Here is a 23,829-nt window from a genome sequence, read left to right as displayed (position 1 = left end):
ACCGTATCCAGAGGACTCGGTCTACACCAAGCTCGGGACGGCTCACCGCGCTGCCCTGGCGAGCGCACAGGCTCTGAGCCCTCAGGCGCCGGGGACCCCGGGCAGCGTCCCGGAGCGCATTCAGGAACTGTGTCTCTGTTAGACTCCTCAGAGCCGCGGGACACGTCCCTCAGCCTTGTGGGATGCACACGGATTCTGTCAGGCGCAGTCCACGGGTTCAGAGCCAGCACTCCTGGTCGGGTGTCTTATTATTTATTCACTTGACAGGAAACGTACATTTGGTCCCATAAAACACCATGCTGCTGGCCTCTCTAGTTGCTGGTGCGCAGCTGGGCCCCTCTGGGCTTTCAGCGAGCCCTCGCACAGCCAGCCGAGCACAGCTCAGTCCCTGCAGAGACAAGCCCCGCCCCGAAGAAGAGACCTGCTGCCAGACCTTCCCGGGCCGCCCCCGTCCCACGGCCCTGCAGAGCCACGACCCTCGCGCACGTCGGGCGCCATCAAAGTAACGGTCATGCTGGGAGGAACAGGGGTTCTGAACTAGACGATGGTCTTAAAACCAGAGCATACTGGGCAATTTATGTACATTACAAATATATAAATTAAGAGGTCTAAAGGTATACAAAATCTTTCAAAGGGGACTTAATTTCATTCTGTGTCATGCCAGGAACTTGTCAGAACCTTGAAAACAAAGGGGATTTTCAGTGGAGCTGGTATTAAAAATAGAAGGAATTTATACACAGGCCCGGCTCCTCTCGTGTCCGCCGTGGAACCCTCTGGTGTCGTCGGGGCCCCGGGGCAGCCGCAGCACCCCCACGGGGAGCCCATCTGCAGTCTGCATCTTCCGGGAGAGCAGGGGACTCGCTCTGGGGCTCTTCTCCTGCGACCCCATCTCGGCTTGGCGGCGCCTCCGAACCCAGGGGCTGCCCGAGGGCGTGACACTGCTGTCTGAGGAATAATCTGTGCCCTTGCGGAAGCTCTCGGGACTGGCGCTCGGGTTCAGCCTACCTTCCTCGGCCAGCGGGGACTTTCTGGAAACGCCTTTGCGTTGAGCCAAGGGGCTGCTCCAAGGGCTCGGGCACGGGGAGGCGTTTGGGCTCAGGAAGAGACTCTGGTGGCCGGCAGGGCTGAGCCTGTGGGCAGCCCCGTGTCGCCGGCCAGCCGTGGGGGACGTGGGGTTGCTCTCGGGGTCGGAGGAGCCGCTGGCAGAGGCCTCGTCCGCCGGGGACTGGAGCTCCCCGACTCTGCGGTTCGGGGACCTGCCTGGGTGGGCGCTCGCCACGGGCTCCTCCTCCTGGGCCTTCTCCCTAGACGGCTTCTTTCTGGGCGGCTTCATCCCGATCAGGACTGCCTTCATGCCCTCCCTGCCCCGAGACTCCGTGATCATGAACTCATGGGCCCTGACGGCTGCTTCCACCTCCTCGAACTCCACGATGGCGCACTCCTGGGTCCCCACCTGGCTGTAGCGGCTGCTGATCCTCCGGATGTCCGGGGGCAGCTCTCTCCCAGGCTTGAGGATTCGCACTGACGAGATGACCCCAAAGGTCCCAAACAGCTTGAGCAGGTGTTCCATCACCGTCTCCTGCACCCTCCCGTTCTTCTGGGGGGTGGCCAGGGTCCACAGCTTGGGGGACAGGTAGAGGTCATAGATCAGGAGCATCTTGCTGGGGAGGTTCTCGTTGGGGAAGAGTGGGACGGGGGTGGTCCTCCTCACCTTCCGATGGTCCTCATTCAACTCGAGGGTCCCTGAGTACTTCAAGGCATGCGCTGTGGTTCTCCAGTCCCGTGTAAGGTGTTTCACCTGAAGAACACAGAGCAAAGCGGAGATGGCACCTACTGTCCTTGTCCTGCAGGTGTCCCCTCTCTACAGCCTCCCTCCCTCCTTGCCTCAGCCCTGTAACACTGCTGTCTAGAATCACAGCTGCTGTGTGCAGACACCTAGAAACCACGGGAGTGAATGAACACACTTCCTACAATGACAGCACGGTTCAGAGCAGGACTGCTCAACAACTTTCCGTGGTGCTGGAAATATTCCATTCTGTGAGAGTTTAGAGATTAGGCCTGCAGGCTCTGGAACAAGGCTGCTGGATACACAAGTCTAAGGTCCACCTTGGAATGGCAGTGAGACCTGAAGAGTTATTTGACCTCTCAGTGCCTCAGTTTCCTCATCTGTAAAATGGAGACACTAACACTGTCCACCTCACAGAGCTGTCGTGAGGTTTAAATGAGTAAGTAAATAAATGTATGCATATCTACATCCAGACACACAGTTTACATACATAAAACTCAGAACGGTGTCTAGCTCACAGTGAGCACTCAGTAAATATTAGGTGCCATCCTAATTTCAAATATCGCATGCTACCATTTCGACAGGACTCAGATTTTAACTCTTGAATTGTTCTCTGAAGTTGTGTTTCCGCATTTCTGCACGTGATACACAAAAGGTTCCTAAAGATCATTCCGTATCTCCCGAAAATGCCATGGGTTTTTTCGACTTGGAACTAAATCCAACTTGGGCATCAAGGAGAATGACGAAACAGTCCCTCCCTCCTCCCCTCTTAGTGGAAACTGTGTGCAACAGTGCTGCAGCCCATGCAGGCTCTGTTCATATCGTAAAGCAGTAATTTTCGAGAGGGCCGCTTCCGGTGCAGGGACGCCAGGGAGAATGAGCCATCCCAGAAACGGGAGTGGAGGCGGGCAGGGTGGGTAACCTGAGCCAGGAGCGGTGAGATCATCCAAGTCCTCCGAGGCCAGGCCAGGGCAGTCCCTCTGCAGACCCACCCTGACCCGAACGGGAACTTCCCGGAACCCAGGAAGGGAAGCTCCCCAGCAGGGCGGGAGCGGGGCATCCCGGCAGGGCTCTCAGGAGTACCGGCCGGCTCCTGGAGAGAGGACACTGTCCACTGTAGCCTGTGGCCTCTGGATGAAACGGCCCAGACTGGGGCTTAGGGTGCAGGAACCATGAGTCACCTACACACAGAATCTTGATCTGATCACTGTGACACCGGCCACGAGAGAAGCAGGTCCAGGCAAAGGCCGGACTTTAGGTGGACAGAGTCAATGAGGGGTCCAGGAAAGGTGAAGAAGATGAGCACAGGACAATTCCAGGTCGTGGGGCACCCATGCAATGGCTCAGTCGGGGTGAGACGTGGGGGTGGGGTTGCCTCTCCATCACCAGTCAGGGAGCAAGCACTCAGGAGAGCAGGGGGAACCTGAGCAAGGAGTGCCTGGGGGAGGGCCAGGGCCGTACTCAGAGGGCTAGAGAAGCTGCTGGAAGCCATGGCCGATCCAGAGAGAAGCAGGACCCAGCGCCCCTCCAGCGCCAGGAGCAAGGGCCACCAGGAGCCCTCGGGTAGGTCTGAGCATCCCAGGCCTGGCTCTGTGAGCTAGGGAAGGAGGGCCTGGGCGTCACCTAGGACGAGGACCCAGGGAGCTGCAGTCTTTATGTGGTTCCAAGAAGAACTTGGCAAGACTTTCTGAAAGTTTACGGTCGCCCTGTTTGTTACCTTTGTCACATACGTTTCCATTATGATTGGCAGGAAGCCTGTAGAATGAAAAGGGTCTTTGCTGTCATTTTGGAAGAGCTGTGTCTGCTCTGCAGCCAGTTTTCAACAGAGGAGAACCCTCCTAAATAGATCCAGTAAGTGGCAGCTTTAAAAGGAAAGAAATGCAGGCTTACTTTCAGGGAGGGGTAAGGGGACAGACAGGACGCTCCCACTGGCTGCTTCATTTCGGGTCCCCCACAAGCACTGTCCACCTGGGGGCTTCCTCGCTCTTCTCTGGACACGTGCAATGCTGTGATTTACGCTAAGAAATGTGGATGTTTCTTCCAGGGATACTTCGTCCCTGGTCCTGGCACGAGTTCCTAAGGCCTTTACAAATCCCCGAGTGACAGGAGTGCGCACAAGCAGCACCTTTAGTTCTAACGAGGCGACTCGGTGGGCTCCAGGACGGGGGCTGGTCACCAGAAAGACCAGCCATGACAGAAGCTTGGAGCCTCTCCATCCTCCAGAGGAGGGGAGGGGCAGGAAAAGGGGTTAATAATGGATCATGACGACACGACGGAGGCTCCATAAAAATCCAAAAGTACAGGGTTCAGAGAGCTTCTGGGTTGGTGAACACACCCACCTACGGAGGGTGTCACAGCCCAGCTGAAGGCGGACAGAAGTTCCTGCACTCGGGACATCCCTGAGTCTGGCAGCCCACCTGTGTCCTTTATTGTGTTCTTTAATAAATGGGTAAATGTCATCAAGTTTTTCCCTGAGTGCTGTGAACTATTCTAGCAGATAGTCGAATCCAAGGGGGCAGGGGTCACAGGAACTGGCAGTTTGTACCCAAGTTGGGCAGAGCTGTGGATCCCCGGGGATGCGCTACCGCTCACTGGCATCCAAAGTGGGGACATCCTTGTGGGACCGAACCTTTAACCTGTGCTGACTCCACACAGACTGTGTCAGAATCAGGACCCCCAGCTGGTGTCGCAGAATTGCTTGCTGTGGGGAAAACCTCTCCCACATTTGGTGTCAGAAGTATTGCAAGGAGAAAGTCAGTTTTTCCTTTAAAATGCAAAATGCCCGTTCCCTTCTCCTATACCTTGAAAGCTGCTATTCACCCTCCGAGATCCCATTTCAAGGTCACCACTTCTGGGCAGACTCCTCAGTTCTCCAGACTTTGCCAGGGCGGGGGGAATACATTCATTTTGCATATCCTGTACCTAACACAGCACTCAGCATATAGAACAAATATGTTCGATGAATGAATAAAGGAGAGAGATCAAGAGGAGAGGGCAGAATGCACCAGCAGGTGAGGCAGAGAAGAGCTGGGTGGGGGCCCTCTCCGTGACTTGCTGACAAAGTGCACAAGCAACTTGGCTGGGACCCACTTGTTACACATCCCATTATGCAACAGGCCGCGTGGGCTTTTCCATTCTAGTAAACACACTTTCTCCATGGGAGACACACTGTTTCTACTCCAACTGGCCTGTCAGCTCCTCAAGAAGTAGGGAATTCACAGCCCAACTGCTAGATCTGTGTAGGAGAGGCACGCAGGCTGCTGCCTTGACAGCAGCGAGCAGGAGGTACCCACGTCTCCATCCTAGAGAGGAGGACGGGGGCATGACGCAGCAAGGGCGGCCACAGTCTTGGAGGAGGCACATGTCCCGAAGCTCCTTGCTCGTCTTATTTATTCAACTTGACAAATGAAAGCTTGGATTTCGCCTCGCTCTAGGCCTGGCAGGCGTCTCCCAAGGCCCCAAGCCCCCGTCCTGGCGCGGCGTTCTCCTGGCCGCCCACCTGCCCGGCAAGAGTGCTTAGACTGTACCGAGAGCAAGTCATGTCATTTCATAGCTGCCACCAGCTGAGATCCGTCCTGGCGCCCCGGACCCTTTACCAGTGCGGGAAGTGTTCTCAGTAACCACACTGACCCCCCACCGGATCGTTTTCCTCCCTTTCAGGGCCCAGAGGAAATAAGCTGTCAGTTGCTAGGTCTCAAGGGGGTAAATGGCATTTAGAGCCCCCACCCAGAGCGCCCCCCAAACCCTCAAAGCGGCCTCACCTTCTTGAAGGACGTGAGCAGCTTGACACTCACGTAGCCCAGCTTGTTCCTCCTCACGTGCTTCAGCAGGAAGGCATCCTTCTCCAGGTTCTCATCAGAAAAGTAGAATTCGATCTGATCCACCAGCTTCCTGACGAGCTCCTCGTCCGGGGGCTGCCACTCCTGCTCCAGGTCCTCACGCTCGTTCTCGCCCCCACTCGTCGTGGCGCCACTGAGACCACGGGAAGGAGACGTGGGGCGTTACGGGTTGAACAGTATCCCACCCCCCCATTTCACATGTTGAAGTCCCAATCCCCATATGCCAGAGTGCGACTGTATTTGGAAAAAAGGTCTTGTAAATGTATCTGGTTAAAGATGAGGTCACACCAGAGTAGAGCGGGCCCTCATCCACACGCTCACAGGCAGCACCCCACGTGGAGATGAAGGCAGAGATGGGGGGAGGCAGCAGAAGTCAAGGATGTCTAAGACTGACCACAAACCACCTGAGGGTAGGGGACAGGCCTGGAACAGACCCTTCCCTAACACCTTGAGAAGCAGCCAGCCCCTGCTGACACCTTGATTTTGGACTTCCAACCTCCAGAATTGTGAAGCAATACATTTCTGTTACTCCAAGCCACCCAGTTTGTGGTACTTTTCACAGCAGCCCTAGGAAACTGTTCTGGGTCACATCTGAACTGGACTCCTCAAAGGCAGTGATCATAGGGCCCCAAGGGGATAGATTTTGCCCCCAACTAGTTAAGAAATCAAGCTTTTGAAATCAAGATTATTTAAACAAAAACAAAAACACATCTACGGACATTTCCGTGCTGCTTTGCCTCCATCCTGGTCTCCTGCCCCGTGCGGGACGGGACACAGCTGGCCACCTCCCTGTGCCCTCCCCCGGCTTCTCTGACCTGCTCTTCCCTCGTCTTTCTCCCCATGTGACTGCCCGTTCAGACTCCTCTTTCTCCTCCCGCGTCTAAATGTGGGTATTCCCCAACGACCTTTCCTGGCTCTTCATCCCTGGCAACCTCTACAGCTCACCGCATTCGAATCTGCTCTCCTCCAGCCTCCATCCTGCCCCACTCCTGAGCCCCAGTCCTCAGTTCTAACTGCCTGCCTGACGTCTCCACGTCGAGGGGTGTTGCTTCAACATCAGCGTGTCCAGAATCAAACCGCGGGCCTCCGGAAGGACTGCCACCTGGGCCCGCGCACCAAAAGACACTCTGCCCAGGAAGCTCGCCTTCTTTGCACACAGCCTCTCAGTAAACGACCCATAATGTGTTGGGGGTGCCTCGCATCAGTTATTTGCACCTGGTAAGCACACAGGCAGTTAGCCAGGGATTTTGGAGCAGGTGGGCAGCCCCGGGGAGGTGACGGAAAACTCCAATGCGAGTGCAAAGGTGAGCTTCTGGCACCCAGAGGACCCCGCCCTCTGCCGCTCTGGGCGCTGCCAGCAGCTCCGGTATCTCTCACGGGGAATCTTGGAAGAGCAGGAAAGTCTGTTTTGTATCTGGAAGCCAGAGGCACTATTCCTTGGTTCTTGCAACGGCCTCTGAACAGAAAAGACCCTACATCCTTCACAGACTTTAAAGAAGTTTATATTCTTCCTATAAGAACACTGGCAACTTTTTGTCACAACCATCCTGTGCTGCGTCTTCCCTCCCGAACTGGCCCCGGTGACCGCCCGTTCTCTCCTCTGGGAGCTTCGGCTCCACACCTGACGTGCATCTCTCAGCTCGCTCTCCTGCCCCCGCGCTGAGTCACTCACCAAGCGCTGGTTTTACTCTGCAGTGCCTCCCATCTGTTCTGCCTTTTCCATTCCAACTGTCCTCATTACTTCTCCCTTGGACACTATTAATAGCTCATCAAAAAATAATCCTTAAAAATTAAAGTAATACATATACACAGCAAAAACCAAAATAAAGCAGTGGGGAGCTCACAAAGAAAGCAACACTGCCCCACTCCGCTCCTCCGCCCCGGGCGCTGCCTCTGTCGGCCGTTTAGTCCCTGTGAGACTCGCCTTTCGGTTCTACAGAAGAAGCTCATAGCGCCACTTCCCACCTGCCAGTTTCAGAAATTCTCTATTCCTGTCCTATTATATAAGACAAGGATTTGGGGTCACTTGTCTCCCAAAGCCTCTTTTTCCAACTTTAAAATTTTTATGTTATTTTTGGGTATCCTATTAGCCTTCTATTTACTTTTTAAATAATACACTGAAAATTCTATTTCTAATTTCTCAGTTCCTCACCCCATACGATGTGCATATTATTATAATACCTTCTTTCCTTCTGCTCTTCTTCCATTTCCAACCTCCCCAATTCTATCAGATGGACCTTTATTTCATTTTGTCGTGGTTCATAATATTCATAACATTTACAGGAACTACTCTTCAGGAACCCCTATTCCAAGCTTTGTCTACAGACAGGCACTGAATGCTGAAGCCCGTCAGTTACAGGTCATTGTCATGCCTGCGTCACCGCAGGTCACCACAGGGAGAAGGCGTCGGCTAGATTACATTTCTCCTCGTAGGGACCTGAAAGTCCTGTTAGTCGACTGACCACTTGGATTGATTCTTCATGCCTCTTGTTTTCTCTCACATGGTCTGTCTTCGCCTTTGTCTTTAATTTACATGCTAAGAGATTTCCTTGACATTATCTTCTAACTTTTCTCAGTGAATTTTTAAAATTTCAGTAATTATTTAGTCTCTAAAAATTCTTTGATGTCTTCAGATTGTTCCTTTTCGGGAGCATTCTCTTCTTGTTTGGTGGATGCAGTGTCTTATATTCTCTCAGGGCACTAACTGGAGTCTATGTAACAATCTCTTTCGTTTCTAACAATGTTGCTTCTGTATCCTCTGGGGTCATTCTTTCCATTTAACTTTCATGTCATTGATTTTCTTCATGTGACTGGTAAACCAAGTCATCTTTTTCTTTATTAAAAATTTTTAAAAAATAAACTTATTTTAGAGTATTTTTAGATTGACAGAAAAGTTGTGAAAATAGCATGGAGTTCCCATATGACCGACACCAGAATTCTCCTATTATTACTACCTTGCATTACTATGGTACATTTACTAAATTAATATTAATACACAGTTATGAGCTGCCATCCACATTTTATTCAGATTTCCTCCCTTACCTATCCTCCTTTTCTTTTTCAGGATCCCATCCCACATTACATTAGCCACCACGTCTCTGTAGGCAACTCCTTTCTCTTGGCTGTGCCAGCTTCCCAGACTCTCCCTGCTTTTGACAACCAAAAAGACAACCAAACTGATAATATGATATAAAAACATGGGGGCAGATTCAAAAGATAAAGATTCATCAGAGGGACCAGATGAAAACACACGCAGGTATGTGCCAGCTCTGGCAAAGGCATCGCAGGAACAAGGACATTTTGGACGCCACTAGCAGAGGCCACGTGCTACGTCTGGGTAGCCTGTGGGTCCCAGCATATTTATTACAGAGATCATGACCTTCCTCTCTAACCCTGTCCTCGGCTGTGGTTCAGGGCCTGGGAAACAGTGCAGCTGGTGGGCGTCTTGTCTCTGCAGGTCTGTGGTGTGGAGCAGAGATAATGCACACAAAGTGCTTAGTTCCACATCTGGCACGTAATTAGCATTAATAAATGAAAGCTTTCATTATCATCATCCAGAACAGGGAAAAGATAGCCTTGTGCAATGACCCTGAAACATCACAGAAGAAAAGAAGCCTGGATAGTTTGTCTGTCAAATGAAAAGCAAGTGTGTTCGGCGATTTTATTATTCATACTAATATTCAGTACTGTAATTTTAAATCATTCTTATAAACTGTAACACAAACCAAGTAAGTAAACAGGTAAATGTTACTAGGAATCAAGATTTGCAGTGTGAAAAATAAAAGTAAAGCAAGAACCCTGTCATGTTAAATACGAACTGGAATTGGCAGCACAAATTTATCTTTTACAAACATATTTCCTACCTCTGTCTATTGAAATGCTCCGGGAGAAACCGGCACTTTTAATTCCAGGTCTCGGTTTCTAAATACCTTCCTACTAGTATTTGAGAAAATGGGGATTCCTGCGGAAAGGGATGGATTCCACAACTGGAGTACGAAAAGGACGAGCTCAGCCTAGAACGTCTAGTGTGAGAAGCGAGAAGACATGCAGACGGCCACCAGGCACAGGGACAGATGCTCGGCATCACTAACCACCAGGCAGACTCAAATCAGAAGCACAGCGGGAGGTCACCTTGCCCCTGTCAGAAGGGCTATTCTCAAAAAGACAACAAGTGACAAGTGCTGGTGAAGACGTGGACAAAAGGGAACCCTTGTGCCTGGCTGGTGGGAATGAAAATTGGTGCAGCCACTAGAAAAACAGGATGGAGAGTCCTCAAAAAACTAAAAACAGATCTACCATGTGATCCAGCAATCCCACTCCTGGGTATTTCTCCAAAGAAAATGAAAACACTAATTAGAAAAGATACATGCACCCCAATGTTCACAGCAGCATTATTTACAATAGCCAAGACATGGGAACAACCTAAATGCCCATCAATAAATGACTGGATAAAAAGATGTGGTGTGTATATATATACAATGGAATGTTATTCAGTCATAAAAAAGAATGCCATCTTGCCATTTGTGGCAACATGGTTGGACCTAGAGGGTATTGTGCTAAGTGATGTAAGGCAAGGAAAGACAAATACGGTATGATTTCAATTATGTGTGGAATCTAACAAACACAACAAATGAACAAACAAAACAAAACAGAGCCATAGGTCAGAAAACAAACAGGTGGTTGTCAGAGGGAAAGGGGGCGGGGGAGGAGAGACACGGGTGAGGGAGATTCAAAGGTACAAAGTTTTAGTTGCAAAACAAGTGAGTTACAGGTACGGACACATATGGCCCGGGGAAGAGTCAGTAACTGTGAAACATCTCTGGTGACAGATGACAACCAGCCTTATTGTGGTGATCATTTTAAAATGTATAGAAATATCAAATCACTATGTTGTGTAATAGAAACCAAAATAGTGTTGTAGGTCAATCATACTTCAAAAACAAACTCAGAAGAAGAGATCAGACTTGTGGTTACCAGAGGAGAGGGCTCGGGGGAGAGGGAACTGGAAGAAGGCAGTCAAAGGTGTAAAAATTCCAGTTATAAGATAAATGGGTGCTAGGGATACACAGTACAACATGACACACATAATTCACACGGCTGTATGTTATATACGGAAGTTGTCTAAGAGTAAAGCGTAAGAGTCTTCATCACAATGAAAACAATTTTTAAGTTTTGTACCTATACAAGATGACAGATATTCACTAAACTCATCAGTCATCATTTCACGATGTATGTGAGTCGGATCATTACACTGTACACCTCACACTCGTACAGCGCCGTATGTCAATTTTACCTCAATACAACTGGACGAAAATAAAAATAAACTGAGGGAGAAAAAAGCAAGCAGGAAGTGCTCAGAGAAAAAGGAAATAATCAAGCATTTCTGCCTCCCTCTTTAGGAGGAAGTCTTGATCAATCCCAGAGGATCAGGCAAAAGCTCCCTTTTATAGCAGACTGCCCGCTAGTAAATGCATGAAGAATGACAGTGAGAGAATCATCAATTTGTAATCCCCAATGAATTGACTCAAGCAAGGATCATCAACGGATGCTAAAACCATTAGGCGGAAGGTCACTGACGAAAGAATATTCACAAGCAGCCCACATGTTACTTGTTAAACGCAATGGAGGGAGCACCTTAACCGAGAGGTCAAATTTAGCAGCACTAATGGTGGATGCCGCCTGACTTGACACAACAAAAAATCCATGGCATTGCCCCGGAAGTGTTCTTGTCAAAATATTTAACTGAATCTAATCAAGCCTTTAGCCCTACCTTGCAGTTTACAGGAAACACATGGTACTAAGGAGCAAAGTAAACCAGGTGATGAGAACATAGCCAGACCAGCCCAAACTGTGACACATTCCACACGACATCTGGGCTCTTATTTCTAAAATAGCAAAGCATTAAAAAAAAAGGTGGGGGAGATGCTCTAGGTCAAAAGATCCTGCAGAGATATAACAGGCAAATGGCTCGAGAAACAGCTGTAAAACACAACGTGGGACAACTGGGGGAAACATGAATATGGAACTTGGCCATTGGCTTATCTCAGGAATTGTATTAGGGAATTACTGCTAATTTTCTTATTTGTAATAATAGTATCATGATTTTATAGGAGATTGCCATTATTAAGGGCTGCAAAATGAAGTACTTAGGGTGTAAGTTTTGTGTACAACATACTTTCAAACAGTTCAGGGAAAACTACACACATCATGTATCCACCAAACAAATACCGCAAAATATCAACAACTGTTTAATCTAGATGGTAGGTACATAAATGCTCACATTACTACTCTTTCTCATTTTATGTCTGAAAATTTTTATGTTTAAAAGGTGAGGATAGCCTGGGGCCAGTGGCGCAATGGATAAAAGGTGAGGATAAAAGAAAAGACAGCTTTTTAGTGAGCAAGATTGGGGGTGGGGTAAAACTAGTAAACATTTGGAGGTTATAAAGATTTCTCCTTATTTTCATTCATTCCTTGTTCCCCAGGTACAAGCAGGTACGGGCTAGGTGCTGGAGACATGGGGAAGATTAAGACAAGGTGGTCGTCCTCAAGGATCTCACTGTCTAGTAGGGGAGAAACACACGAATATTTCAACTTGGTAGAGTGCGTGCGATGACAGAGACAACTTACAGAGCGCCGGGCTGAGTGCTGTGCTGGGTGCCGAGGATACAATGAAAGGAGGGAAGCGGGGTCCCTACGTTCACGGAGCCCCTCCTCCAGGGAGGGAGACAGAACCACCGAACTGCAGCTGTGGTGTGCACCGAGGACTACAGCCATGCAAGGAAGAGGACACCAGCTCAGCTTTGGGGGAGGGACTGGGGATGAGCAGCGAAGTTTTCAGGCGACCAGGAATCAGTCGGAGGACCCTGAGGCGGGAGCACAGAGACAAGCAGACACTAAACGGGACCCTGTGTGCAGGGGCCCGGGGGGAGGCGCTGGGGGAGCATTCAGACGGGCCAGGAAGGCAGCAGCAAGCTGAGGGGGCGACGTGGGTGGCTGCAGGTTTAGGCACTGGGGCGCTCTCCTGCGGGCCCTGGGAGCTGGCAGTGTTGGCACAGGGCACTGGCCGCTGTGGGGCCAGACTGGCCCGCACGGGGCGCAGCAGGTTCCTGTTCCTGGCTACACTCTCCTTGTGCTCTGGATGTTTGCTGGGGGGGGCGGGGCTCTGTCAGCTCCACTACCCTGAAGAGCCCCAGAGATTTTCTGGGGTCAACTCTATGCCATTGGGCAGCAGGAAATGTTCCGTGAGAGTCCAGCCACTGGAGCTGGGAGAGGAGGGCAGCTCTGCAGGGAGCGTGTGGGGGTGAGGGCAAGAAGCCCACCTGGGAGCTCCACAGGGCCCCCCAGAAATAAGCGGGGCTTTAATCTCTGCTGACTGTACACTCTCGAAATTTCATCCCCTGAATAGGGGGCAGCTTTTGCCATAGTCACAGGCAAATAAAGGCAGTGGAGTAAGTCACTCTGGGCTGTTTTACATGACCTCTGCAGCGATCTGGCGAGGCAGCTGCCTCCCCTCAGGACTGTGGGATGCCAGTGACTCATTATTTTTATACTCTCAATACTCAGCACAGAGCTGAGTGAATGAATGAATCAGGCTTTACAGTAAGTGCTGATCCACTGTGTCACCTGCTGTAGCCCGCTTTCCTCACAAAACCCCTGCGTTGGACTTTCCTCCTCGAATACCTCCATCTCCACTGAACGGCCCCGAACTCTGGGTCCTTAAATCCTGACCTTGTCCACGAGGGAAGGGTCAGGCAGTGACGGGGAGAGGCTCTGGCCCCAGCACCTTCCTGCCCCGAGCTGAATATTCTCCCAAAGAAGTAAATAGTGCCTGCCAGGGGACAGTCCTGCAGGCCCTGACGGCTGAAAGCACGTGCTGTGTCCCAGAAGAGGGCCTTTAACGGGTGCCCCTTGGCACTTCCCAGATTCTGCAAGTCCTGTCGCTGCCCAACCCTCATTTCTATGCATTTCCCTTCAGCAGCAGAAACAACATCACAGTCCTGAAAGGCCTGGCTGTTAGCGGACACAAGACCAAGGTCTCTGGCTGATAACAAGGCTCAGGGCCCAGAGGCAAGGTAAGACAGGTGGCTTCTTGTGCCACACCAACTCCAGACCTCCCACTACCCAGGACACACCGCCCCCGCCCCCTGCCAAGGCTGCAAGGTGATGATGCCAGCACGGAAGGCAGGAGGAGAAGGTGCAGGGAGATGGGAATCCCCCAGCAGGGCAGGAGGAAGCAGCCAGCCCTGAACTGATCCCAGATCAGGGCACGTGGGCTCTCTACACCGTGAAATTACTCCTCCTCCGGTCCCCAGCAGCCAGCAGCAAGTGTCTGCCCCCCACCACTCCATCCCATTTGGACTGATAAGCAGACAAGGCACTCTTGGCAACGAAGGCTAGGTGGGAGCCACTCTCAGGGGGAGGTGGGCCAGCTTCAGAAGCGAGGGCTGGGCTGGGCTGGGGGTTTTGAGGGTCTCGACGTGAGCTCCGGAAGCGGAGTCTCCTCCTGGGGAAGGGATGGCGGGGACGGCCCGGGAAGGACTTCCCCCGGGGCCCGGAGCACGCCCCGGCCCAGGCCCTGAGACGCCCGCCGCCTGCCCCGGGAGCCTCGGGGGAGTTACAAGGCTGCGGCCCGGGCGCCACCCGCCGCCAAAAGCCGGCTGTGACCGCCCGGCGGCGGGGTGGCTCCCGCCGCGGTGCCCGCGGGGCTGCGGGCTCCGAGCCCCGGTGCGGCGGCCACCCGCTACCCACGCCGGGCCCGGGCCGCGCCGCCGCGCCTACCTGTGTCCGCGGCTCGGCTCCTCCTCGCTGGCGCTGCCCCAGCCGGGGCTGAGGTAGCGGGCCGGGTCCCCCGCGCCCCGCGCCGCCGCGCCCCCCTCCTCGTCCTCCGGGCCCTCCACGTCCTCGGCCTCCTGGATGGCGACGCGGATCTGCACGGCGCTCTCGGGCCCGGGCAGCGCCTCCTCCCCGCGCTGGGCCATGGCGCTCCGGCCGGCGGGGACCGCGAGGCCGAGCCAGCCGGGCGGCGGCGGCAACGGCGACGAAGGGGCGGGGGCGGCGCGAGCGGCGCGGCCCGGGGAGCACGGGGGTCGCGGCGCCCCGCCCCGCGCCGGCCGCCAGCCCAGCGCCGGCGCAGGCGGGGCCGCCCTCCCCCGCCGCCGTCCCGCGGAGGCCCGCCCGGGACCGCGCGCGACGCCCCGACCCGCCCGGTGCGCGCCCGCTGCCCGCGCGGCCCGAGCCCGGCGGACGCGCCAGCGCCCCCTCCTCCCGCCCGCTCCCTCCCGGGCGGCCCGGCGGAGGGGAGGGGCGCGGCGCGTGTGACTTGGCAGTTTGTGGGGGACTCCAGGGGTGGCCGGCAGACAGCAGCCTCAGGGGCTCCGTGCCACCTGCGTGTCTGCCGGCTGCCTTGCCCAGACGACCGAAACCTCCACCGCAGGCCTCTGTGCCATAACCACCCAACACTGCGTCCTGTGAGTCAGGAACTTGGCTCCCGCCGCCCCCCGTACCAGCGGTCCCCAGAGTGAAGTCCTCAGACCAACAGCACCAGCTTGACCTGTGAACCTGTCAGAACTGCGCATTCTCGGGCCCACTCAGACCTCCTGGATCAGAAGCTATGATTCAGAACTCGTGTTTTACCAAGCCCTCCCAGAGAAGAGGTTCCCTAAAGTTTTAAACCCACTGCCCTGTATACCTCTTAGAGTATGTCCTGAGTGTGGTAAACATCCAGATATTTGTTGAATCAATAAAGGGAGCTATTGAGATGCCAGTGTGTTAGAAACTCTGCCACCTTTTCACAGTTAGCTTTAAATTGAGTTCTATCTCAACCCTTCAAATGTGACCCAGAAACTAGGGACAGGGGCATAGACAAGAAGGAAACCTCAAACTGCTCTCATGAGGCTCTTGATTTAGCACCCTACGCACTGTCTATCCTGTGAATTTGCTACTCTAGGGCTTCAGAAGAATGGAACCCTGGATTGATACCTTTTGATATAGGGAAGCAAGTTAGGAGAGGCTCCAGAAAGGGGGTCTCTTGTGAAAGAACACCAGGCCCAGGGCTCTGGGTGTCTGGGCCAAGAGAGACCCAGGGGCATAGCAAGGACAGCCCCTCTTTTTAAGGTTTGACCGGAATCTGCGTCCCTTTCATTGTTAGCTCCCTCTTTTGACAGAAGAGGCCTGAGAATGAGTAAGTGAAGGAAGAGGGAGATCCTTGGTGTTCTGCCCCAGAGCAGCTCACAGCCCTGGGTCTGAGCTACGGGGAGGAAGAGGCAAGAAGTCCAGAGGATCTTTTCCCAAGTCAGCTGTGCTTCCCTCCAGGGCTACCGTGGTTAGAGGACCCCTACGCACCTGGCCCACCACTGTGATGAGGATCAAGAGGAGAAAGATTTGCAAGCCCCTCCATGCTTCCTGATCTGAGCCTTCAGTTCCTAAGTTCACAAAACAATACGCATCATCTCATTTAAACTGTTCTAGGTGGCAAAGGCTAGAGGGATTATTGTCCCTATCCACGACAATGACTCACACTTGTGCCAGGTTTGGATTCATGCAGAGTTCATGCATACCTTATCTCAGGGTTCCCAGCTACCTGATCATAAGAGTGCCCTGGGGACTCTTCTGCAAATATAGATTCCTGGTCCTCTACAGCTTGAGAACTGGCAGGTGGTGGGTGAGTCTGATCTGCAGAGGGGGTTTATTTGGTTGGATCGCTTTTTGAAAAGATCACTTGAATTTATATGCCCTTGGACCCAAGTATATCTACCCATGCTGATTTGGGTATTAATTATTTCAGATTCTGCATAAAGGAATTTTGGATCTAGAAAGGATGACATACACCACCCAGCCCTGAGCTCCTCCTGTTCTGGATTGGGTACCCACAAGAGTACAGACCTTTCTGCCAGAGCCCCACTGAGAGAATCAAATGCAAAATTTGCATGAAATTTATAAGGCAACTTCACACTTGATTTGATTAGTCCTGCCCACACACCTCATCATTTGTGTCACCGATGAAGGAACCAGGCCTTTTAAAGGGCCCCTCTGGTTTCCAGCTCCTTCCTTCACAGAGCTGTGGCCAGGGAGTGAGGCCAGTTCCTCCGGGGGCCTGTGTTGGGCACCATTTCAGGGAGTTTGCATCAGTACTGAGATGATCAGCAAAGTCTCCTTCAACAAAATCATGACCTCAGCCTGCAGTTGGCACCGTTCCCTTTCCCTGGGATCTTAAGAGCTCATTTTTATAGTAAACTCAAACTGAGACATGGCTTTTTCCCATAGTTTCTGAGGATGAAACAAAAGGAAATACATTGACAAGGCATCAGGGTGGCCTGAGGTTAAGTTAAAGCAAAAACTTAAAGCTGAAAGCCTGTTCCAGTAACTGTAGGGGAAGGAGGCATTTTATTTACTCATTTGATCGTTTGTTTAAGCACGTAACAAGTACCAGACCCTGTGCTGGCCTCAATTTTGTAAAGTGACTAAGACACAATCCATGACCACCAGGAGGTGGAGGGAGCCTGGAAAAGGGAGCCTTCGGTAATAAGAATGTGCCCAGTGCAATAAAATACTGTAGCAGAAATCTGAACAAAGAGGCATGGCCTGTAAAAACACCGCCCAGGATGTCCTGATCCTCAGCAGAAAAGCCTCCATGGAAGCAGCAGGGGCGGGGGCAGGGAGGGGCTCTTGCTCTAGTATCAGACCTGAAGTCAGACACCAGCCTCGCTCCACCTCAGCCATGTCACCTCTCTGCTGTTCAGCTTTCCTACCTGTAAAATGGTCTGAATGAGCCTTACGACATCAAGTTGGGGATGCAGATCAAATCAGATTGTCTGTGGAAAGTGTCTAGCACAGCACCTGGCCCGGATTGGACTAGATGACATACAACACTCCGAGTATGCTGGCATACACTGCCATGCGGCCTTCTGAGCGTTTTCATACCAGGAAACACTTCGCCTGCACGGGGAACACAAACACTCTGGTTGCTACAGGTGCATCTTCCTCCCCTGTAAGTCAAGGAACTGGTACTTGTTTTGTTTATATGCAAAAATCTTCATAAATTGAAGTAGCCTTTCAGAGCTAACTCAATTCTACACACACTGACAAAGCAAAACCTCTGTGGGCAGGAAATCTGCATCTTTCATTTCTAGATTCCATAAGAATTAAGATACCCATCCACAGGTATGAGGTGTTTTATGAGTCTTGTCCATCAGTGTGCATTCTCCCTTGTTTAACAGTATTAATTCCCAATGGCCACCTAACTAGAACTTACATTTCCCAGAATGCTTTGCATATTGCTCTAACCATATGACTAAATTCTGGCCAGTAAGATGGGAGCAAAATGTTTTCTCCCACTTCTGGGTTGTGCTTCTAAAATGCAGGTGTGATTCTCTGGCCTTTTTTCTCTGCCCATTGGCTGCTGGAACAAGCATGCTGGCCCCAAGGATGGAAGCCACATGTTAAAGATGGCTGAGATAAGCCCTGGACTTAACCAGTGGGCCATAGTCTGGACTACCATTTGAGGAAAAAAGAAACGAACACCTTGTTTGATCTTATATTTTGAGGTCTTTGTTACAGCAGCTTAGCCTGTACTCTAACCAACACCTGAGGTTTCACTGAGACTGAATGAGCTGGCGCCATATGGAAGCACCTAATTCCAGGCACAGGGCATAACAGTCACTCAATAAACTGGTGCTCAATTTTAATTTTAAAAATTTGACAACTCAGTAACATGTATTGCATGACAAAAGGATACCAATTATGTGGTAAGAAGGATGCAGGACTCAGAAAGGGATAGAATCTGCTCTCTTTCTGGGATCTCTTGTTCCGGTGGGGGAAGTGGATTCTCTATTCCTTCTTCTAAGCCTTTTGCAGGAATAGCATCACGAGACTCACCAGTGGAAGTCCACTCACTCCTGCACGTGGCAAGAACGTTGGGGGCTTCCAGAACACTTTCAGCTACTGTTTCCTACTTCCCTAAGTTTGAGGTTTCCTCCCCCCTAAAAAAGCAACATCCCAAGTTTGGGTCCCATCATTTAAAAATACCACCTTGCTGTTATAACACTGATTTCTTTGTGACATATTACCAAATTGTTTTGGCACAAATTTCAGAGAGACAGTGTTTAACTTTTGCCTGCTATCTGTGCCTTATAGAAGACCAGTTTATCACACTGAAGTGGGGTATGACACATTAAAAATAGATGGATTTTATTTGAGGGGAGGGAAGTGAGCACAGGGTGAGTTCTAGGATAGCGTTCAGAAATTTCGGGGGTAAAAGTGACTGACAGAAGTGCCAAGAAGAGTGGAGGTGCTCATTCTCTCACCGAGGGAAAGCCTGAAGAACGCGCACAAAGCCGGATCGCACAGCGCAAGAGAGCCAGCTGCATCCTCTGGTCAGAAAGGGGAGCCCATCCCTGGTCCTCCAGTTCCTAGGAAGACACACATCAGCCAGTGCTTCCGCCTGATCAAGGTGGGGGCTCTTAGGTCTGAGGTTCTGTACACCAGTACCACCCAGGGAGCTTTTAAAAAGTCTGATGCCCAGCTGCACCCCTCAATTACGTCCTGGGGGTGAGACCCAGGCATCAAAATGTTCCAAAGCTCCCAATGAGATTCCAACATATGGCAAAGGTTAAGAACCTCTGTTAGATCTTTCAGGTGCATGTTCCCCAGACTCCTCTTAACAGGTCTGGGGCCTGGCTGCTGGTCACCTGATCTCCAGGTGCAAGTGAAGTGCCCAGTTCAACCCCAGCAACTTCCCAGAGTTTGCTGAGAGACTGGGTGACTCAAAGATGAATTTCTCAAGTGCATCATGTCTTAGCAGAAGCAGGCTTCTGACCAGGTTGCTGTAAACAGTTGTGCAGGTTGTACAGAGCACGAGGATGCTTGGTACTGGGGGGAGGGACTGAAACTACAGCCTAAATTCTGCTCGCCACGCTGTCACCTGACCTTGGACTTGATACGATGAGAAGGGGAAGAGGTACCTATTTCTAGTTCTTACAAAGCAGCTACAGGGCTAATTGTGTGCCTGGTTCGGACCTGCCTGAGGGAGGGGCAAAGGGAGATGCAAGAACCAACTGCACTGAAATTACCTGGGATCCTATTAAAACGCAGGTTCCTGGGCCCTCACCCCAGACCTAATGAATCAGATCTCTGGGGAAGGAGCTTAGAAATCCCTGTTTTTAACAATATCCTGAGTGGTTTCCATCAAGCTGACGCTGGTGACCACTGACCTAGTGTATGGGACGGTCTTTCGATAAAAATAAACTGAGCACCCCCTACGTGCCGGGCCTGTGCCACCTCGCCAAGACACGAGAGCAAGCAAGACCCCGTCTCATCCCCGAGCACCCCGATCTGCTGGGCGGCACAGACAAAAAGGGTGCATCCCGGGGGAGCCCAGGCTGCGAGCGCTGCTGGGGCTCGGCTGGGGCTGGCACACCCAGAGAACCAGTGAGCAGACCCAGAAATCTCTACAGGAGGGGCTGCAGCTCCTCCCAGGAGAACAGTCATCCCAGAGAAGCAGGAGCCAGGCACCACAAGCCAGTCCCACTAACAAAGCCTTCACTGTCAGAACGGAGGAGTGACTTGGGGAACGGCTTCACGTCTGACGCGGGTTTGCTTACGGGCCGAGGCCCTGCTCCCCAGCCCCTGATTCTGCTCTGTGGTTAAGTATCAGAGCTCTCTGGAAAGCTGGGGGCCTGTGCATTCAAACTGGAAGAGCTGTTTTCCTATAAACCAATCTGAACCACCTGGGCAGGAGGAACCCGACGCTGGGACCCCGCCGACCGAACATACACATGAAGGGGGAGGCATACTTCGCCGCTGCACAGAGCAACAGCTCACAGCTCTGGCACCTCCTGTGCATCTCCTCAGCTGCAGGCGGACCCTGTGGTGCCTGGTGGACACAGCTGTGCCCAGTGGGGAGGCCACTGCCTGGCCCAGAAGTGCTAGGGCAGCAGAGGAGGGACAGTGCACAGACGCCAGGTGGTGACTGGCTGGACTTGTCCGTGAACACATGTGAGATGCCCCCCCCCCGGGAATTCCCCCAGACACTTGGGGGGTGTTTGTGGGGGGACAAGGAGCATGTATTAATGACATTAGTGTGCAAGAGGAGGCAGGTGGCAGGAGCGCAAAAGTATAGGTAACAGATTCAGAAGGCTGGGCTTTTCTCCATCATCATCCCTTTTGCAGAAGGAACTTCATGCCCAGCGCGAGTGACCTCTCATTGTAGCCCAGACCAAGCCCTCCGAGGGGCCCTGAGGGGTGGGCTCTGGCATAGGGCAGGGGTCGGGAGAGGACGACCCTGGGGACGCAGAGGGGTCATTGCCTTCGCCCAGTTTGGAAGGTCTAGCACATCCAGGCCCCTGCCCACCTTCCCACACTTACCTCATGTCACCTTGGCCTCGGTCTCCCTGCTCCAGCCGCGGGGACCTTCTCTCAGTTGACTCCAAGGCACCACCACTCCCCATAAGCTCCTGTCCTTTAAACTTGCTGCTACGGGCGCTTAAAATGCTAATTACCCTCTTTTCACGGCCGACTCCTACTAATCTGTCAGCCACGGTGGCACTCACTCAGGCGGACCCCTCTGGAGTCACCAGGTTAGGCCTAGGGCACGAGACGCAGTCCATAAACGCGGATGTGGAGAAAGCGTCACTCTCTGGGGTGACGGAAACTGCATCTCAGTTTTAGTTTGTGCTCTTCCCATAACTTGCACTTGGATCAGAACTTCAGGCAGTCATCTGGTCACCAGTCGTCTGTTTCCCCAGGAATCTATCCACTAAGACGTCTGTGTCATCAGTCAGGGGCTCTCTCAGCTGCCTCAGTGCCACGTCTGCTGCTTCAAGGCCAAGCCTGGAACACGGGGGTCCTTGCTGAGTTCGCCGTGGTGCTGTGTGCCTCGAGTCAACACCACCCACACACAGCCATTGCCCTCCTTTTCCTCTTGCTTCCACTCTGGAGGAATCATTTTCTGGTTCCCAGAGAAGTTACTCTCATCTCAGACCTCATTCTGCTTGCTGGTTGCTGACTTCTTCCCCAAAACTTCTAATTATTTTCATAGACATTTCCATAGCGATTTTCATAGAAAGGTTGAAAGAATAACAACATGATTGTCCTTATAAACTCTACTGGACTAAAAACTTGCTAGTATTTTGCCATCATTGCTTCCTCACCTCTAAATACTCCAGCCTATGTCTTCTAAAAACAAGGGCATTCACCTACATAACCACAACACCATGGCCACACCTAACAAAATTATCAGTCTTTCCGTAAAATCATCATGTATCTAGTTCATTTTTTGAATTCCCCCCAAGTGTTCCATTCCAAAATTTTTTTATACTTAGACACAAAAACCATATCCTGTTGGGTCACACACTGCCTCTTTACGCTTTAGCCTGTTTTAATCTAGAATAGTTCCTCTGCCTTTTTACATTATTGCTGTTCTTGCTTCATGAAATGGACAGCTTTTGAAGGATTCACATCAGTTAGCCTGAAAGACACAGGCTTTTGTAAACAAAAGCCAAAGAACTCTGCTCCAAATGTTCCCTCGGGCAAGAAGTGTAACCCACATGTCCTGCTTTGCTCAGGATGGAGGGTTTTCTCTGACCATGGGACTTACAGTGCCCAAACCATGAAAGTCCTGGGCAAACCAGGACTAGCTGGTCACCCGAGAGGCAAGGAGGCACAGGACTCTAAAGGTAATAACCCAGCATTACGCAGCCTCACTGATTGGTGCATGGTTTCACCGCATTGTGGTCACCCTTGTGCGACACTCACCATAGTTTTGACTGTTTAATGTCTAATTTCTCAACTGGTAGTAAGCTCCACGAAGTCGGCCACATGTCAGTCTTTCTCATTACTCCAATCTCACTGCGTCCCCCTCGTCCTCGTCCACAGCAAGTGTTAGCTAAATATTTACTGAGTGAAGGAATAGCTGAATGATGTCAAGGTATTTCAGAACTGAACGAATAAAGTGGAATTCAGCATCTATTTTCAGCTAAGACGTTTTTAAACAGGAAGACGGTAGCCCTGGTCGGCAGTCTCCACACCCCTAATCTCTGAGCACTGTCCGGCTATGTTGCTGGCAGGGAGACCTGAACAAGCACCCTGTGCAACTAGCCCAGCCTTCCAGGTATGCCTCTGCAGCTTTAAATTGTCTCCCACGTCGAATTCACTCAGCCCCTTAGTCCTCAGAGGCTTTGTGCAGCGAGAGTATAGATAAAAAAAAGCAGGGGGGATCCAGGACTCTGGGCCACTTAACTCAGTGCCAAGCAGCACTGGCCCATGTCCTAAGGTCCTGACGAAATCAGTAACACGCAAGAAGACGCAATTAAATCAAGTAGAAATTAAAATAATAATTCTACTCAGGCCTTTTGCTGTTCTCCAGAAGTTGAACACCTCAGGGCCATGCAATGATTGGTCTCTGAGAGGCCAGGAAGGAGAGGTTAGGGGCGGGAGGGTAGTTGAAATATGGTATAATTCTGGACTTGGTCTGAAGTTCAGGTGGACACAAGTCATGTCCGACTTCTGGGAAGTCTTCCGGACCGGAGACTTGGGGACAGACTAGCATAACACCAGGTACCTGATCACACAGAATCCTGTTGGAGGCTGATGTGAACGAGAATCTTGAAGGCCCCGCATCTCGGATGGCAGGTCCAAGTGGAAGACACTGCATCTCAACTCATGCGCCCTCATCCCTTCCTCCCTCCCCAGAGGACCCGGCTGGGACCCAGGCTCACTCATAAGGTAATGACTTAGTGGCAGGAATCCTTCGTACAGATGCTCATCAGAGAAAGGCAAGTCAAGGGTGCTATGAAGTATCAACTGAAGACTGACAGACAGGAACATTAAGAAAAAAAAAACTTCCTGATTATGAAGGAATTTTGCAGTGCATGATGAGATTTGGCTTTTTAAGCATCAACAGAGTACTTTCTGTGTGTCCCTCACACTGAAGTCGGGGGCGGAGGTACTGAGAGGACACCGAAGCACAGCGAAGGAGAGAAAGGGAATGACCATTTAAGGAGCAGATACTGTGCGCTGTGCATGTGACTTCGCTTCATCCCTGTAGCAGTCCCAAAGTGGTCTTTTTCAGGGAAACCGAGGTTTAGCAAAATTAAGTGACTCGCTAAAGGTTTTATCGCTGAGATGCAGGAGACATGAAGATTTATGCCTGCACTGTCTGACCTCAAATCCTCAGCTGTCTCACTCTACCACCCTGCATTCTTCTGG

General features: G+C 51.7%; 1 protein-coding gene across 4 annotated transcripts; it reads right to left on the bottom strand.

Moving 5' to 3' along the window:
• Window positions 1-236: 236 nt before the first annotated feature.
• Window positions 237-21,334, bottom strand: LARP6 (La ribonucleoprotein 6, translational regulator). 4 transcript variants are annotated; one of them, XM_072951127.1, is made up of 4 exons: window positions 14,407-14,827; window positions 5,548-5,758; window positions 1,712-1,798; window positions 237-1,621 (listed from the first exon to the last, which is right to left on the bottom strand). In XM_072951127.1, exons 1-4 carry the CDS (start codon window positions 14,604-14,606, stop codon window positions 731-733), a joined length of 1,389 nt encoding a protein of 462 aa, XP_072807228.1. In that variant the 5' UTR covers window positions 14,607-14,827; the 3' UTR covers window positions 237-730. The 4 variants fall into 4 exon arrangements, with proteins under 4 accessions (XP_072807228.1, XP_072807229.1, XP_072807227.1 ...); XM_072951128.1 differs by lacking the exon at window positions 14,407-14,827 and adding an exon at window positions 20,989-21,334 and having other exon boundaries at window positions 237-1,798; XM_072951126.1 differs by having other exon boundaries at window positions 237-1,798; window positions 14,407-14,824.
• Between the last annotated feature and the right edge of the window lie 2,495 nt (window positions 21,335-23,829).

The sequence above is a fragment of the Vicugna pacos genome, chromosome 27, assembly GCF_048564905.1.
Source record: "Vicugna pacos chromosome 27, VicPac4, whole genome shotgun sequence".
NCBI lineage: Eukaryota > Metazoa > Chordata > Mammalia > Artiodactyla > Camelidae > Vicugna > Vicugna pacos.
The sequence above is the reverse complement of the archived record's forward strand: the minus strand, read 5'-3'. Positions and strand labels throughout refer to the sequence as shown.